The sequence below is a fragment of the Corvus moneduloides genome, chromosome 2 (genome assembly GCF_009650955.1).
Source record: "Corvus moneduloides isolate bCorMon1 chromosome 2, bCorMon1.pri, whole genome shotgun sequence".
NCBI lineage: Eukaryota > Metazoa > Chordata > Aves > Passeriformes > Corvidae > Corvus > Corvus moneduloides.
This window is the reverse complement of record NC_045477.1, coordinates 43,675,874-43,694,517: the sequence shown is the minus strand read 5'-3', so window position 1 is coordinate 43,694,517 and position 18,644 is coordinate 43,675,874. Positions and strand designations below refer to the sequence as shown.

Genomic DNA, 18,644 nt, shown 5'->3' with positions numbered 1-18,644 from the left:
GCAACACAGAGAACATAACAGCTCTCAGCATCAAGGGAGGGAAGTGCCCACGCTTGATTTGCATTAATTTATGCACTAAAGCTTCCTTTTGTCTGAAGAACTTTTAGCTAATAGATCCCTCACTGGCCAGAGCCAAGGTCTAATTACATGACAAAATTGTGCAGATGTGGCCACAGAACAAGAGACTCATGCTGTTAACAGAGTGTTTTTCCACAGTGACTTGCCCCAGTTTGGAAAGAAAATTGTGGTGGTATTTTTTGAAATTTTTCTTTTTTTAAATTTTGCAACTGTGTTTCATGTAGGGATACAGTTAAAATAAAAAGCCATCAGCCTCACTGGTGAAGCTACTGTGGCCAAGCCGGTTGGACCTGAATTTCAAGAAACTCATGGGTTTTGCCCTTCTATACCTGGTTGTGGGTGAAGAAGGGACAAAATGACCAAAGCATTGAGAAAAATCCCCAAAGCAAGTGTTACTCAAGTGAAGCGTGCAGATACCATTTGTAGTGCAAAGCCCTTCAAAGACCAAGTGCAATCCTACTTGGAGGAATAGGTAAAGATGAGGGAAACAGAGGCTGATTTGGCTCAAATAAGGCATTTGTATGGGAGGTTAGCAGGATTCACGTCTTCATGGATTGCCCTATTTTTGTGCAAGATTTTCTTGAGAAATGTCCATAACTTTTCAGGACAGGGAAGAAATCCGTACTCCATCTGCATAAAATTACTGGAAAACTCGGCATTCTGAGGGAAATCTAGATATGAGATAGTTTTTGGCATGCAGCCTAGGAACTGTGAACTACTGCAGTCACTGCAGGTGGTAGTGCAGCGGAAAATCATGTTCTGGAATCAAGGAGGGTTTTCAGAGGGAGTTAATGACATGGGTAGCTGGCATAAAACACTACTGGAAGCAAAGAAGGCTTTTACCTGTAGTACAATTCCAGTGCATCCACTGAAGTTATAGTGCAGATTTCCCCCGGTTTCCCAAGAGCCTCCTCATTAGGAACAGGGATGACAAAAATGCGCTTTGTGCTCCTGCTCGCTGGAAACAACAGGAGGAAAGGAGACCAAGCCTTGATAACACAGCCATTGCTCCTCGACACAGAGCTGAGCAGGTCTTCAGTGACCTGTCCTGGCTGTCATTGACACTGGGCTCTGGAAGGGAAGCTTGGGAGCAGTGTTTTGCATTAGCAGCTTCCCTCTGCTCACTCCACTGCCTGGCAGCCCAAGTGGGGAGCCCTGTGAGGGGCTTCCAGCAGCTCTGAAGAGAGGGGTGGAACCCGGGGTAACCCCAAATGAACAGAGAATTACGTGTTTGATGAACAAAACCTTCTGCCAAGGAATGCTTCCGTGGTTGCGAAACCTGGAGCGCTGCACACCGGCAGCTCTTAGAGGCAAGGCAAGTTTCACAGCAAGCAGTGTGTAGCAGCATTTTCCTCCCTTGGAGGAAATAAGAAGTCCTTGTGATAGCATGTTTTCCCTGTTGAAATTGTGTCTACCTCTTGCCAGCACAGAAGTACATCTAACTTTGATAGAGAACATGCAATGGCTGAATTCTTTAGCTTTGCCTGACACTTAAAGATTGTTGAGGGCAAATATTTTCTTAGGTTCAAACTTTCTGTTCTAATACTACTTCTAATTGTTCACCACTCTGAACAAGTTCAGATCTTTACAGGCAGTAATTCCATCTTCTCTCCAGGCATGTTTTATCTAGACCATAGTGTTTTATCTCTCAAACTCTTCCACCAAGCAAGATGTAGGGGGACCTCCAGCCCTGAAGAACCTTGGGACCCAGGCTCTAAACCTGACCCCACCTTAACTCTGCCATGGGACAGAAGAATGGTGCTGCTGAAAGGTACATTAAGAGCAAGCGGCTTTATTTATTTGTAGAGTGTATTTCTCTTTCTTACTTTTCTCATGTTTTCTGTGCTTATTGCATGCACAGCCCAAGTCTTTGTGTGCACACTAAACAAAGCCTATTAGGTGCCACATTGAACACATTACCTTTTTTAAAAAAAAAAAAAAAATCTAGGGTTCTATCTGAGAAAAATTTCAATTTTTAAAAGGAACTGCAAGATATCTGGACTCAGCATGATGCTAGAATTTTCTTCTAGAAGGAGTTACATGCATTATTGCTGTGTGCAGCCCGGCTAGCAATGCCAATTGAGATTTCCTCCTGTTGCTTCTCTAAGACTGATTTCAGTATCTTGTAGATTTTGCAGCTTATATCTGTTTGTGCTGAAATTTTCCATTTGTGGTTGTTGTGCCTGACTCAATGCAAAAGTTTTTCTGGAAAGTTTTGTGGAACAGTGGTAAGCCTATGGCTCGAGGGAGACAGACAAAAAATTATATACTAAGACAAAAAATTATATACTAAAATGGCAACTTACTTCTCCTACAGTAGTGATCCCACTCAGATGGTGGAGGTTTGTGTCATGAATTTTGCAAATTTAAATTCTACGAATGCCACAGTGTGAATTTCTTGAGGGGTTATAGCTCCTTTGTAAATTGCTTAGAAAATTAAACACTCTAACAAGTACATCGGAAACTCAAGAACTAGTATATAATGAGTAACCAATTATTCATTTGATTCAGTATTTTTATGTAATTAATTTAATACCAAGGGAAAGATGGGCTCAACAAAGTGTTGCAAGAAAAATAATTTTTGAAGGGACCAACGGCAGCAGGACTGGGATACAAAGGCCCACTCCAAAAGGACCTAGTACATGGGAGTTTTGTCTGAGTGCAAAAGAGAAGGGACCATAGCATAACAAATACCTGAGAAAGGGAGATTTTTCATCAAGGAACTCACTTTTTTTCCCTGAAATAAGAAACCAAGCAAGAACCCAAGAGAGTTGCTGAAGGGCCAGGTGTGTTTGCTCAGGCAGGGTGACACAGTGGCAGCCAGGGACACCCAGACCTGCTGTTTGGGTGCAGCCCACACAGACCTGAAGGAGTGAAGAGAACCTCTGAGAAAGGGCTTAGACCTGCAGGTGATGCCATAAAAAGAATAAAAAGAAGCTGTCTGCTTTCTTCTCTCCCTCTGCTATTCCTGAGGTCCTTCCTCAAGGTGACAGTGACCACTTTGCAAGCATTCCGGTATTCCTTCAGCCCTTGTGCTCAGCCTGAGGGTCTCTCCCCTCTAGTATGCTATGAGGGATGAACACTGGGGGAAGAAATGGAAACAGTGTCAGGGTTTCAAGGAGATGCCAAAACCAGCATGACTGCCAAGTGCATATAAGCAGACTCTTTAGAGCAGTGAGATAACAAAGCAGAGCAACACAACATCATGGTTGTGATGAGTCTTCCAAGAGAAGAAGCTCTAGGGGCTGTCTGAAAACCTGCCTGTGGCAGCAAAGAGAAAGAGTTAGGTGGGCTTCCTGTAGGAGACATGCTGTGGGCAAGAACCTGCATGGATCAGCTGCAGTGGCAAGCTTTGGTGGGGACTTGCAAAAGAGTTTAACCCTTTTATAGTACACGCATATAAATTTACAAACATGTATAAAGATGAGCTGTCATTGCATGCACGTATCCTCTCTGTGAGAAGTTCTCAGGGCAGGGGATTTTCATGGGTACTGCCACAGAAATTTCAAGTCTGTTCAGAGGCTGTCAGCTCCCATGAGTGTGGGGCGTACCTCTGCTCTGAGGTGACTCTGGAGAGGAAGGGATCAGGAAGCTTGTGCCCACTGGCTTCAGCTAGGAGGAGAGTGATACAAACCATCATGGCTTCAGTGCAAGTTATAGTGGGTAGGGATGTGGGTAAGTGGCTTCTGATAAAAAAAAAAGAAAATAAATTATCATTTGAATCTTTCAGAAGCAGTAGAGGATTCAGAGGAAACACTGGAGGGGAGGAATAACAGCTGTCCTGACTGGGTTCCTTTCCAGTGATTTTCCATGGGTTGTAGCTTTGTCACATCGGAAAGATTTGTGGTGAAACTTCTTGTGCTGTGAACTTCTCTGTTCAACTTCAGGTCTTTCTTAGGAGACTTCTGCCCTGTTGTAAAAAGTCAACATTTCAGCAACAGGTATTTTTGGAACAATGTGAACTCTGACAATGTATCCATCATATGAATTCCATCTCCACATCACTGTGTCATCCCTAATTAGCGTGAACATTAAACACAACAAAAAAACTCGCCTTTTTCACTTATGCAGATGAGCTTTGGCAGCACTTGCATTAATTGGACTGGTTATTCCATCCCTGCTAGATAAATTTCAGCCGTGAGCAGAGGAGGAGTATTGCTGCAACAACATCTGAGGCTGATGCACACCTTTACCTGTCTTAGTGCTGGACAGAAAGGAGAGACACAGCCTCCCCTGTTCCTGAAATCCTCCTGTGCTGTACACAGACAGTATAGGTTCAGAACTTCCCAAAGAAAACACAGAGGGGCCAGAAATCAGACATGGGGAGTGTGGAAAAAATAGGCACACGTGGTCTGAAACAGGAGGTAGGGGCCGGGGTGAGAGAAAACCACCGCCTTTTCTAGGATGCAGGATTGCCTCATATCCAGTATCTCTTCCACAGCAATTCTTCTCCCTTCTCAACAGTTGGCTGCAAGCAAGCACTCCAGGTAAGGAGATGGGGACCTACAGTAAGCCACTGGAAGAGAAGCTTCCTCTTACCAGCGAGCACTGTGGTCCCACTGTCCCAGCCAATATTGCCTTCTCCAGGTGGGCTTCCATGTATACACGAGGCTGAGGGAAGAGGTGGGAGAGGCTCCTGTGTCCCACAGCACACTTCAGGCATGTGGATGATTCTCTCTCCTGGGCTGACAGTGTCTCCCTTGCCTTCTACCCGTGGCTGTTCTGGCCTTTCCTTGCTTTGTCCATGTTCAGTACCTTGGTGCCAGGACAGAGACATCTGCCTCCTCGGTCTGTGTCTCCAACACCCCTTCTACCTCCTCAGGACTTTCCTGCTCCCTGCAACTCTCAGCATCACCCGTGACAGCGTGAGTTAGTGGGATATGGCACACATGCCCCATTTAGAGCTACAGTTTTAATGATGCTTGGATAATTGTCCCTCTTTTCCTTTCGTGCTGATTTGGACAAATTTGGAGGAAAAATACCCTCTGATAGAAGGCAGGTTACAACCAGCCCTCCCTCATCAGGTTCAGGAAAAGAAATTTTCCTCAGAGGAAAGCAAAAGAGATAAAAAACTATTTATTTAGCAAACACACAGGAAAAGGATAATAATGCTAAATAATGAAACCTCTTGCTGTGGAGAGAAACCTGGGAAATTTAAGAGGTCCTTCTGTAGGGTGTGGTCTCTTGTAAGAAATGAGACAACTCTTAATTAAATAAAAATTAAAATAATTTATTGAAAACAGAGAAATTGAAAAATTACAGAAATTAGAAAAATATAAAAATTTGGGATCCTACAGTTTCGATAGGATGGTATGCCCCAGGAGCGCAGGGATCTGAGATCTTCTGGCTGAGACAGCACTGGACCTCAGGTAGAGAAAAGGGACTTGCAGTGCTGGGCTGACTTTTAGCTGGTCCAAAAGTCAGGAAAAAAATTTTAAAGGCTCCTTAATAGGAGTAAGGCTTTTAATGCCCAGCACCAAAGTCCACCACAGCTAGCCTGCAGAAAACTCTCCCCCTCTGAGACCTGTCTCGTTGTTTTTATAGTGCCTTTGCTCCGCCCACAGCCCGCCCACAGCCCCCCCCGTCAGTTTAAAGTGATTGTGCTTCCCTTTGATAGATCATCTCTGTCCACCAATAGCTCATCGTTGTCAGAGAGGTGGTATCAGTTGAGATAAGGGTGCTAAAATACCCTCATTAAAATTCAGGTTGCCATGGAGCTTGCCTGCAGGAAAAAGGGTATGGGGCTAAAATAGCTTGCTGGCTGTTAGAAACTGGGGTTTTGGAGTTAGTCCTTGGACTAAAGTGCAAAGTAAAAACCCTTGAAAAAGTATTAAAATACATCCAACACATCTTAAAACACTTGTAAAAGTATACAGTAAACACAGGAAAGGTAACTTTTATGGTGTACAGGTGGTTTGAAGTTTGAAAAGGGAGCATAAGTTGGGGATTTTTAACTGGGGAATTTTTAACTGGGAAGGGTGTAACTCTCTTAATAAACTACTTTGAACAATTGAAAACACTGATAATGGAACTTGATTTTTGTACCTGGGCTGATGGGTTAATTTTAACATTTAAAATATTTAACTCAGAATTAATTAATTAAAGCACTTAATATGCAAAGACCAAGCACAATTAGGGATTTCATGTATGACACTCTCTTCTCCTCCTCGAAGCTGGGTTAGTGTGGGCCCACCTCCAGGGCCTCAGTAGAAAATTCTCCCAAGGTGCTCTGATGTTGAAACAGTCCAGAAGAGAAGAAGGGAAAAAAACCCCGAAGTCCCAGGAAAACAAAGTTCAACTCTCCGTCTCCCTCCGGAGAAAAGAGGCTGAAAGTTGGCTGAAAAGCAAGCAGGGTGCTTCCTCTACTCTTGCTGCTTCAGAAGCAGAGGAGTGTGTATCTGTATCCTTGAACAACCGCTTTGAGACGTTCACTTGGTTTTTTTCCTCTCCCCCCTCTCAGGCTCAGTTTAAAGGCACAGAAAGGCACAAAATTATTTTCTGGGCATAGAGCAGCGACAGGGGATACACATCATAAAGGCACCCCAAGGCACCTTTCCAAGTCTTTGGGTGAGGGACAAAGCAGAAAATGTTGCAAAGGAGAGTGGATCTCAGCATCAGGATCAGGTGCAGGGAGCCAGGGTCTAGATGTGGTCAGTTGGGTATCACTGGGCAGCAAGACAGGTCCTGGGGATTGAAACCTGAGTCCTGACTGTGAATGCTGCCTTGGGCATCTGTCATGACTCCCTTGGTGGTTCAAGGTGGATTATATTCACTTATTCATAAATGAATTCCTAATCATTGGTTGTTGTCTGAGTTGTTTGCAATGCGGCACTATGGTCTCAACTTCAGAATGGCGTTTTCTACAAGCAGTTGTAGCTTTGCCTGGAATTATTATATCCTATGTAATACTCGAAACTGAAATATAGTCAAGGAAATCTAGCACTCAGAGTGAATGGGTGCTTCTGTCTTTAGTCTGTGCACCTTGGTGCCTGGAGTATTGCTTGGAGAAATGTCACTCCCTTGTTTCAAAAGAGAAACTAATGTTTGGATACCTCAGTGAAGAACACTATGGAAACTCACCAAGTAAACTGGACCTTTCTAGATCAGGGTTTTAACAGAGTGTAATAATAAATGGATCATGCCGCGAACAGCTACCATTGTTTGAAGGTGGGTGACCAATTCTCGCTCTTGACAGCTATGATGGAGGTGGGGTGAGGGATATAGGTCTGGATCAGTGCGTTTGCAGTTGAAGTCAGGCATACAGCAGGTTTAAAACCACAGCAAAAATACCTGTTCATAACTCAGCAGGACTAGCCTCCATGTTTCCACTCCAAACTAGTCCCAGGTACAGGATATCTTGGGTTAATCTGTGCCTAATCAATGTTTCCCCCATATTAATCTGTTCCTGACAGAGACCCCAGGCAAGCCCATCAGCAAAGTTGCTGAAGCTGTAGCAGGACCAGGGCTGCCCTCCCAAGCTGTCACTTCACTGGTCACTGGTGAGGGCTTTGGGACCTTGATCTGAAGGCTGCTAATTGAAGATCTGCAGTTTTAAGGTGCTGCAAGATCAAGTACAACAAAGCCCTTTAGCACTTGGTGAACTTTAGGAGTCCAGGAGTCCAGAAAGTCCAGAAGATTAATGCTGTGCTTAAAGGCTTTGCAGTCTGAATTCCAGAGCTGGGTCCCTAACTACAGACAACAGGGTCTGTTTCGCAGTAAATTACCAGGTCAGCACGACTGTCTGTGAAGAGTTATGAGGGAGAGAAAAGACTCTTGCTTGAGTCTTTTCTCAAAGTGCAAACGTTCAGACTGCAGTGGCCAGCAGTAGTTGCACATGGTAGTTCCCAATGACCATAATTTATTTCTGCCTTGCTCTGGACTGGAAGGGATTGTAATTCCACATATGGATTTCCTGGAAGAATATGGACTCTGTTCCATGGGTAATGGCCTCAAGACTTGTTGTCAAACAGGAGGCATGTCATAGACATTGCATTGCCATGGCTCTGGGCATAGATCAAGGTGTAATCTGCTCTTTTTATGAGAATGCAGCTCAGAGTGATGGCTGAAGTATTTTCAACCAACACCTGAACTACCTTAGGAGATAAAAAATTTTGATATAAGAAAAAGAGTGTTTACATAAATTAAACATATTTAGACATTTTGATGTCAAAGAAAGACATGCCCTCTTCTGTCTTTTCATCCTCCCCTTAACCTTTGCTCAGGATCTGTAAATAAAGTTCTTTATTTAAAAAATAAAGGCAACTTTGAATGATCTGGTACTTATGAAAATAATCTACAAATATGCAATTTTTTTTTTCAGAGCTTTTTGCACAGTTTCTTTCTTTCTTTCTTTTCCTCCTCTCTCCCTCCTTCCCCCAACTCTCAGTAGAGCTTAGCCTGTTTTTTTGTCTTGGCATTCTTGAGCTAGCACACAGAGCCACCCTGCTGCTGCAGGCATGGCCAAAACCCAGCCACTGCACATGCTGCTGTTTTTCACGGGGCAATTAAAGAGGAAGGAAAGGAACTCAGGGGTATGGTCAAGATTCACCAGTAGGAGCTTGGGGAAAGTGACATTGGTGACAAGAGCAGCTGAGAGGTGCCAGCTCTCTGCAGGGGGCTGTGTTAGTCTGTGGGGCGCTCCGGGACTGAAATACCCTTGCTGGCATTGCTGTTAGCACCAGGCAGCTTTCCACAGCCAAGTGGTGGGGCCTGGCTTGCCCCATAGTGCTGATCATTCTGATCCCAATGCAGATGATACTGTAATTCATGGCAGTCTGCCCCCACCAAGGGAACCACCTGGTTTACTGGAGGAGAAAGCCCAGGTGTGCACCAGTGTGTATGCAAAATATAAAACCAGAGCAGTGCAGCCCTGACACAGAGCAGGGAGATGGATTACTTTGGATGGATCACTTTGGATGGATCACACTCAGTTTCAAGGGGGTGCAACAGCCTTGTGGCTGTGGTTAAGGATAGGTTTCCTGAGAACTTTTCCCAGTGAATTTTCCGAAGAAGTTGCTATGTGAAGTGATCTTTAGTTGAAGATTTGCAGTGGGTGTAAATTGGCATTTGGTCTCTGGCTGTCAGTAAATTTGCACTACAGGAGGGTCTGTGTCTCCGTTTCTTTGTGGGTTTTTTTGTTAATTAGCAATTAGACTCAATAATAAAAAATGTTGAAAGCCTGATACAACTGTGAAAACACGTATCGAGCCATGTCCCACAGGAGACTATTCTAGGTCTGAAATTACTCATATTTTTATTTTATTGCACAGTAGAATAGAGAGTTTGCTTATTAAATTTATAGATGTCCTCAGCCTGGGAGACGAGACACTAGAGGATTGGGGATAGAATTCAAAATAAGCACAGGTGCGAAGTATTGCACTAACATGAGAATAGTCACTTTCAAAGAGAGTGAGAGAGCTGACTGGTGAGGAGTTGAGAGTGACTGGTGAGGCAGCAGTTCTACAGGAAGAGTGGTGCCAGTACCACCCTTGCTAAAATGTTGGGTATTTTATTAACAATTAGAAAACTTCCACCTTTCAACTATTGTGCTGCAGTGACAAGATCTCTGTTGAAATGCTGTTCAAAACAGCATTTGACCAACAGAGTACAGTCCAGAAGAGATCAGCAAAAATGGTGAGATGTCTAGAAAGCAGTGTGTGTGGGATTAGACCTTCAGAAAGGGTAAAGGATCAGTACCAAATGAGGCAATGCCTTGGTTTCTGTTCTTGCCCAGTGGTTGTCCTGGGGCATTCTGGGCAGAAATGGACTGAGTTGTCTGCTCTGGCTTTATCTGCAGGTCCCAGGTGTTGTCTTCAGAGCTTCACTCCACCTCTTTCCAGCACACCTGGACTGCAGCCAGACAGTACTTTCTCCATCCCTGGCTACCATTGTACAATCCTGCCTGAGCAGATACTCTGACTTTTTTAGCTACTGTTTTCTGGTCCTTATTCGTAAACCTCCTTTCCTGCTAATTCTGGCCTATAACACAGCTGTGAGGAAAAGAAGTGAATGTGTCAGTGCAAAAGATGTAAAAAACCATGATACATAAGCAAAACAATTTCTTTAGTACTGGCTGTGGTCTCTGGTCTCTTTCTGCTCAGCAGGTTTCTTAAGGATATTTGGTTTGCTTGCTGGCCATCACGTGCAAGTGCAAATCACAATGAGATTTCAATGACGAGTGGAGCTTTTATGTGTTTTCGGTTCTTGTGTGGGCAGGTAATGCTGAAATTAATTTAGTAGGAAGGAAAAGGGCAGGAATCCTCTGTCAGTGTAGCGAGTCATAACCTGAGTATGAGCCAACACTATCATACCATTGTGAAAATGATAGGAATTGTTCCAGGGTGCTTAAACAAAAGTGCAACATTGTTCTGTTGCACTGCCTTAAAAAAAAAAAAAAGGAAAAAGGAAAAAAAAGTAGTTTTGGCATGCTGAGTCCCAGACAGGAATTGGAAACTGAAAGAAATGGAGAGACTCCATGACAGGGGGCAGGGCAATCAGGCTTTCACAAGAATGTGTTTAAATGTTATTAGTAATTGTAAACAAAAATTGCAATGAACAAGTAAAGAATAAGGCAATAGAAAGAAGACTTACATAGTTCATAGATGAAGGAAATTAGTTCTATTAATTGTATAGGAATAAAAAATGTGAGAAACTGTAAAAGTTGTAATTGCTGTGTTAAAAACAATAATGTATGCTCGGCCTAGTAGGTAAGATAAATAAAATGTCTAAATTTTTAAGATAAAGTTTTATATGAAAGCCGGGGGTTGTGGGCAGTGGGAAACCACCTGAAAATAACTTCACAACAAGGGGAGCACCACCTCTACATGCAGGTCTTCTTTACATCCTATCACTGATGCGAAATTATCTCCTCTTACATATGAGAAATGGCTGTACTTATGTTATTTGCTTTAAAGCTTCCCTGTCTGCTCATGCATCTAGAAAATCCTGGCTCTTGTCTCATTTCTGATGTCTCTCACTTATATTTTCCCAGCTATTCAATTTTCTATTAATCTGAATCAATTTAGCAAATGAGAAAATGAGGACCAGATAGCACGTAATTTGATTACTCCTTTTCTCTTAAACATTTGCCCATATTATTGAAAACTAATTCTCATTCAGCAGTACTGTTTTTAGCCTGCAAAAGCCTAAATAGAGTCTGAGGTTATAAGACTAGTCCAGGTGGGGATCATGCCTCCGTGGCGTCAGTAGAGATGAGTAGATGATTTTAGGGAGAGGCTCATATGAAGGTATCTGTTCCTCTCTATTGTTGTCATGTTGTCTCTCTCAGCAGCTATAAAGGGAGCCCACTGTGGTTATTTCAGATGGAGACATCGGCACTGTAGATGTCTGTGTTCATTCAGAATCTCACCTCTTCTTTCTAAATAATGCAACCCTTTGTTTATTCATATTTTCACAGAATAGAATAGATTCTTTATTGCCCTTTCACGTTTCTTTGGCACTAGGTGTGGCTTCTGTGTTTGCTGATGTATCATTTCCATGAGATAGTGTGCTCCTTTGCAGGATGCAGTCAGCTGTGGAGTGTTTTATCTACATCCCATGCTGCAAGTGAAGGTTTGGCAGAGCCAGGCTGTGTGATTTACACTTGATTTACACCCAATTGTAATGGTCAGTTCGACATCAGAGCTGCTGAGGAACGTGGCTACTGAGAGCTGATGGGCGGCAACCAGTACCTTGGTAACAGCGTGGGAGGAGTGTAAAATGGCCTAGAGCACCCAGAAGCACAGAGTCATTCAGTCAAAACCATTCCTCTTTATTTATTGACCTCTCTTCAGCAAATGCTGTTTACTTCCACTCCTATTCAGAGTTCCTGGGCACTTGCTGCCTTCAACCCTTCCTACAGCTCACTCAAAGGAGCCCAACGACTCAAATGATCTGTGTCCTTTGGGCAGCAGAAGGTTTACATGAATATGAGAATCTGAGAATATGAGAAAGACAACACAACACTGCCAAACGAAGTTTGTATTCCTAAGTGTGTGGTATTTTTAGGGGTAAAAATAAAAAATTAATGAATTTTCAAGAACAGCTAATATGTAATTTTTTCAATAACTTCATAAAATAAGCAAATTTTGTATGGTATGTGTTTTTGTATGTTATAGACCTAAAATTCATTTTCCATGTTCCATGTAGATTTTAAATACGTCATAGCATCACAATAATAATTTCATAAAATCAATATACTGATTAATATTATATTAAGCTGTTTATTAAAAAAATAGAAGTTTTTATAAAAGCTGAAAAGTAGTGGCAAGATTTTTATGCTCCTCTGCCTGCAAAAATAATTGTATTAAACTGGATGAATAATGAAAGGATGAAATACCTTGTGTCATCATAATTTTACTGAAGTCATGTTTCATTAATCAAATTCATCAGTTTTCCAATTTTCTTTAAAACTGTTCTGACATTTTCAAGGGTATTAAAATACAGGAGAGGGAGCAAGAAAGCAGGGTAGGTGTGTCAGTAAGAGATCCAGATCTCACCATTGTAGACTTTTTTTGATTTTGATAGTCTGTGTAAGCTGATATTTTGCAGCTTGTTGAGGCATCCAAGCAAAATTGGTTCTGTTACGCCATAGCAGAAATCAATGTCTGCTCTGCACGTATTAAGTGCTATCTGAGCCATGTGCTGTGAAATCAAGTCCAAGGCATCTCACATTTGGCAGCCCAGGTTACCAGCTGTTTGGTCATAAATGGGAAAACGGTACTTCCCAAGCCCTGCAGTAATAGCTCTCCAATAGTTCTCCTCTTGGGCTTGCATTTTCTCCTGTACTTCTGAAGTGTGCACAGGAGCCACTTCTCATGGCCAAATCCCTGAAGGTGGCTTCACCTCCTGCCTCATCCCACTCCCCTGCACACTGAGGGCTCACTGTGCCCTAGGATCCTCCTCTGGGGATGCGAAAAGGCAGGAATCTTATGATTTGAGCAGAGTCTGAGGGGGAAGGTGGGTCCTGACAGGCTGTGGACCTGCATCACTGCTGCCAGAGGTGAAATGGCCAAGGATGATGGTGTTGGGCCAGCAAAGGAGAAATGAATGGGGGAGTCCTGCTTCTTCTTTTGTTACCTTAACCATGTCCCAGCCATTTCTGTCTGACTCCTTCTGCTCCTTTCCATTCATGTGCTGCCAAGGGCAGGTCTGAGTGTCCTCGGCTACCACTCTGTGACCCTGCCTGAACAAACACACCTGGTTTGCCAGATGTGATTGCACAGTCCTTGTCGGAGAAAACACATCTCCTCTGGATTTTGACATCCCTTTGGAGAAATAAAATAAAAGTTCTGGTTGAAAAAAGAAAACAGGCTGTGCTTCCATCACGTGCTGTGCTCTTTTGGTGCCTTTCATGAAAAGGATCATCCAACTTGCCATCGTCTTAATTTGCATATATTGCCACCTGTACAGACCACTGACAAGCGTAAGAGGAATGCAGAGTCAAGAGTGGGAAAAGCAACATCACCTTTTAGTGGGACAGGAGCAGAGGGAGTAGAACAGGGATTGGAAGAGAAACCTACAAGAGGAAAATTTTGTCTTCTTTTAGTTCAACATCTGGCAACTCATCTTGCTATAAAATCCTGAGGATCAAGATACTTCTCTAAAATATATTCTCTCTTTTTTGCCTATTGAACACAGGGAAAGCTTCTGCTAGATGCTGCAAGACAGACCAAGGGTCATCCGAAGCATTGGTTAACTCTATGTTAAGAGACTCTCAACTCCGAGTTTTCAAATTCACCTCTCCCTGCATTGTGACTTCCTCAAAGACTGTGCCCTCAGGTTCAGTACTACCTTTCTGGAAACCCTGCCTTTCGACTTTTCCCCAGTGGCATTTAGCCCTGAGAATCTCTGTGGGTATCTCAGCATATGTGACTTTGGTTAAGCTTGCTGCAAAAGCAAAGCATACAGTTCTTTATTGAGATAAAAATGGCTATTGAAAAGAAGGACATTAAAACCATAAATTACCTAATTTTTTGAGCTTCCCAGTAATCCTATTCAACAGAAGGTATTGGGAGACACGGGGCTTGAGTTTGCTTATTCTTTGTTCCAGACCAGGTCCCTTGTGTTTCTTCATCTAGTTTGACCTGCCTTGCCAAATAGCAATAGGTAAAATGGTTATGGAAGTTACTCTCGGAAGGCAAACATTCCAATGGCCAAATATCTGCATAGCCAGAAGCAGAAATCGATATTAAGCTTCTACCACGAGCACAGCAAGGAGCACGTAGGTGTTCCCCTAGCCCTTCAGTGATGGTGGATACACCTATGGCCACAGTATCTGCTGCATGGGCACGGTGAGCAGGTCACCAGGTGCTGTGTCACTGCCTGGGTGGAAACTATTGTTCCAATGGTGTTTGTCGACAGACTGGTAGGGAAAGGCAAGCAGCCTTGGAAGGCTATAAATTCCCCAGTCCATACACCAGCTCTCCTTCAGCAGATGCAGAGCACAAGAGATGAAGTTCCTCATGCCAGCTACACTCATCCTGCTCCTCCTCTGCTCGCCAGGCACAGGGGTGCGTGAACACACCTCTGTCCTCACTGTGCCCAATGGAGGCCACTGGGGCAAGTGGGGCAGCCGGCAGTTTTGCCATCATGGCTATGCCAATGGATTTGCGCTGAAGGTAAAATTCTCTCCATTCCCTACCATCTCCTGTCCCCAAGGACTTTCTGCAGGTTTTCCCTCTTCTTGAGTATGATACTCTGTACAAAAAAATATGAGTCTTCTGGCAAACGTTGCCACTGTAGGTAAACCAGAGGTCTCCATGTGGCTGATGTTGCTGGGAGAAGTCACGTGAGTGCAAAAATCTGGATTCAGGGAGAGAGGAATCCACCACCACTGTCTCTCCTGAGACTCTGAGTGTCTGCCTTCCCTGCTGGGTCAGAAATAGTTAGAAAACACAAAGAATATGTTACAAGGGTTAGGTAGTTTCCCAGGGATAGCCGTTTCTTCCCATGTGCTTCCCAAGACATTTTCTCTTTCCCATTACAGAAAGAAGTTGGTAGTGCTTATGACAGCCATGTAAAGGACTTTTCCTGGGTCTTTTGCCCCTTGCCTTTACCTCTGTCCCTGTGTGACTTCCATTGCAGGTGGAGCCCGACCAGTTTGGAAGAGATGACACTGCTCTGAATGGCATACGCCTGCATTGTCAGGATGACTCAATAACCATTGAGTCCTTGGTGGGGGAGTAAGTAACACTGTGGCTTCTCTCCTGTTTGTGATGCATCAGCTCACGAAATACCCATGGTGTCACCATTTGCAGGGGTCTCTTCTCTCTGACTTTCTTTATATACATAGTGCTGTAGTACAGTGAATTAAAATAAGTGGTTAGGGGTTGTGTTCATTAATTTTGAGGGTTATTAAACATGATTACCTCACTTTACCACTTTTTGTTTGCCCTTGAGTTTTGTGCAGAGCACTGTGAACACCTGAAGTATGGTCCCAGGGTTAAAGTCTTTCTTTGGAAATCTGCAACACATGGGGCTAATTTGGGAAAAGGGGTTTCTAACCATACATTTAGAAACTGCCTGATTGAAGCCCTGCCCCAGCTGCAGGGAACAGAACTGCACCTCTGGAAGGCAGAGTGGCTGCTCTCCCTGCTGCCTGGTGTGTACCTGTCACACACATCAGGGATGCATCATAAAATCTGAGATCAGGCTGCCCTTGGAGTTTCCACCAGAACCATAACTATCTAATCTCAGACTTCCTGGTGTTTTTCTGATGAGATATCAATAAAGAGAAAAGTACATCTTTGGAAGGCAAGAGAAAAAAAAAAGGAGAAAGTAAGGGGTCCCAGACTGCAGCAGCACGCTGTGTCATGGAAGCAACATGACAAGGCAAAGGAGCACTTCCCAGCAGCTCACAGAGCCCAGACATTCTTCCCTCTGCTTCTTGTCAGGTGGGGTTCCTGGACCAGCTTCCAAGTCTGCCCTGGAGGCTACCTGATCTCCTTTTCACTGAGAACAGAGAAGTCTCAGGGAGGAGGTGATGACACAGCAGCCAACAACATTCAGTTCCGGTGCTCAGATGAATCTGTGCTGGTGGGTGATGGACTGTCGTGGGGCAGCTTTGGCCCGTGGACCAACAGCTGCAAGATATGCGGTCTCCAGACCAAGGTAGAGCCCCCACAGGGGCTTCAGGATGACACAGCACTCAACAATGTGAAGTTCTTCTGCTGCAAATGAGCACTTGCTCCGCCTTCATCCCTGCCTACACCTCCCGTATCCCGCAGCAAGTGAAATATCAGTAAAGCTTTGCTCTAGCTTTATACTGGGACATGCCTGTGATGTTTTGACTGCTTGAATCTTGCTGTTCTGGCCTTAGATGATGATGTATTTTACAGCTACTGCTACATTAGCATAGCTGAATCATTGCATCAGGTACTGCTGGTATGTTGCTGTGAAAATGCCCAGTCTCTAGCAATTGCTCAGAGCCAACAGATTTCTCAACTTTCTTTTACTCTGGCTGGCAAGTTTCCTTGAGGCTTGCTCTGCCCATTTTTCCCTCATTTGAAATAATATTTGACCTATTGATTCAAATGAGGTGAAATAGAAGTTTGGGTGGATTTATGAGAAGCATCAAAGGTTTGCTGTCATTGCCCATTCCTAGCTTGAATTGCCTCAAGATTTGTACATGCTTTTTGCAAGCAATCTGTTAGCTCCTGCCTGAGCTCCTGCCTTAGGAAACATGGCTAGGAAGTGTGTTTACACTGTGCATTCATCTGTGTGGCACTGCATCACCTGGGTGGGTTGCAGCTCCCTAGGCCTCCCTTGCTGCTGCTTTGCAGTGTGCTCTGCTGGCTCACCTGGCTGCCAGGGCAAAACATTTTCATGGGACTTGGATTTTGTTTGTTGCCTCTGGGCTTCATGCTTTAAATAGAATGGGGGAGAATCCAAACTAAAAATAAACTCTATGTCATTCATCCGTATTTTATGCTCCAATTTACTGGGTAAGCTGGAAAATATTCCCGATATGCTGGATGTAAAGAATGTACTCTAAATTCAGGGGAAAATAATGTTTGGAGATCATTATCACGCTCTATCGACCCACCAAGCCTTTCTGGCAAGAGTTTGAGAAGACTTGCTGCCTCTCTGAGCACCTTTGAGGAAGCGTAGCTGTTGCTATTCCCTCAAAGCAATGCATTGTGCATCTTTATGTGCTTGAAAAAAGGTAGGGGCATGGTGGTGTCATTCTCCAGGTGACTGCTTGTGTTGGACTGTGGGGATGTTGTGCCCAGGACCACAGCCATCACAGAGCTGATGGTGGGGGTTGCTTCTGCCAGTTGACATCCTCTCCTTAGCACGTACATAGCCATCACCACTCTGGCTCTTCAGCCATATAAATTTTTCTTACTGTTTCCTACCTCTAAAAGGTTTCTCTAGAGCTTTTTAAAACTGAACTTGCAGGGAAATGGGATTCCAGAAAATGTCTGAATGCTGCAAGGTAATTCTGCCGTGTGGGATTTAAACTTATTTTGCCCCATGTGTACTTGAATAATAACTGTACTTTCTTCCAGTGAAGCACTTACCAAAGCTTCCATAGTGCAAGAAGAAGTCTTTGAAAGATTCCTGCACTGGAATGATTTTATTTAAAAAAAATTAATATGAAATTTTCCAGTCAGACCTTCTGCTGCAAATTTTCATACCTCTGATTTGTTTAATCTCAGGATCTTAACATATAAAACTTTTTTTTTTAATAATTTGGTATTTCTAAATGATCCTTTAACTGCTTTTTGTCCTCCTCTTGCAGACATTTTAAGTGTGCAACTGCTTTATTAAATGCTTATTTTGTATAGCCAGCCCAGTCATCACTGGAAGTACTGATTGTTAGCTTCAAGGAACCATTTTCTAGATTCCATCTCAATTTGGGAGTTTCTGAAAAAATCCTTATTTATCATATATTCAGCTCTCTGTAAACATTTAAATCCCTCAGCTCTAGAATTAGCAAAACAAAACAAAACCAACAAAAAAAACCCCAACAAAACCAAACAACTCTAAAATCGCAACCTTTTTTTAACAAGGAAACCAAACTAAGATAAAACTAAATTCTGATGTTATCACAGTTAACTGGAGTTAGCAGTGACCACACTGAATATTAACTTCCAAAATGACTGTTTTCAAGTCCCACAGAGGACATATTTTAGTTTGCATCTCGTTGCTTGGCTTTCATTTTCCTATGAAACAGGAATAATTTCAGCTTGCAAACTGACATCCAGTATAATTACTGAGGCAATATTTGGGGACATAAAAGTAAAAATAGCTGCACTGATCTAAGCAAAACAGGCTTAATTTGATGAAAGTGAGCCGTAATCATGCTGACATGATTGTTTACATCAGCTTCCAAGCCTGGGGAATCCCCTTGGTGAGGCAGAGGCGGCTCCATGCACTTCATGGAAGACTTAGAGGGCCAACTACTGGTCACCTTCCAGCAGAGCATGTTGGACGAGAAAAAAACATCAAGTATTCAATCCTACAACACTGTATGATCAGTGTCACCAGCAAATCTCACAACAGGACATTTCAAATGCGGCTTTTTTTAGCATGTGAGTAAGTTGGTTTTCTTCGTGAGTGAA

At 43.4% G+C, this 18,644-nt stretch overlaps 1 protein-coding gene across 1 annotated transcript; it reads left to right on the top strand.

The window, feature by feature from the left end:
* Window positions 1-14,227: 14,227 nt before the first annotated feature.
* On the top strand, window positions 14,228-16,416 carry LOC116439857 (vitelline membrane outer layer protein 1-like). The gene is made up of 4 exons (XM_032099897.1): window positions 14,228-14,299; window positions 14,487-14,696; window positions 15,163-15,260; window positions 15,972-16,416. Exons 1-4 carry the CDS (start codon window positions 14,228-14,230, stop codon window positions 16,255-16,257), a joined length of 666 nt encoding a protein of 221 aa, XP_031955788.1. The 3' UTR covers window positions 16,258-16,416.
* The last annotated feature ends 2,228 nt before the right edge of the window (window positions 16,417-18,644 follow it).

Bases quoted from the DNA above. Each gene is read 5' to 3' on its own strand.
- LOC116439857 (XM_032099897.1), top strand. From the start codon at position 14,228: ATGGCCAAATATCTGCATAGCCAGAAGCAGAAATCGATATTAAGCTTC. The intron at 14,300-14,486 runs GTAGGTGTTCCC...TAAATTCCCCAG, and splicing joins ACGAGCACAGCAAGGAGCAC to TCCATACACCAGCTCTCCTT. The intron at 14,697-15,162 runs GTAAAATTCTCT...CTTCCATTGCAG, and splicing joins CCAATGGATTTGCGCTGAAG to GTGGAGCCCGACCAGTTTGG.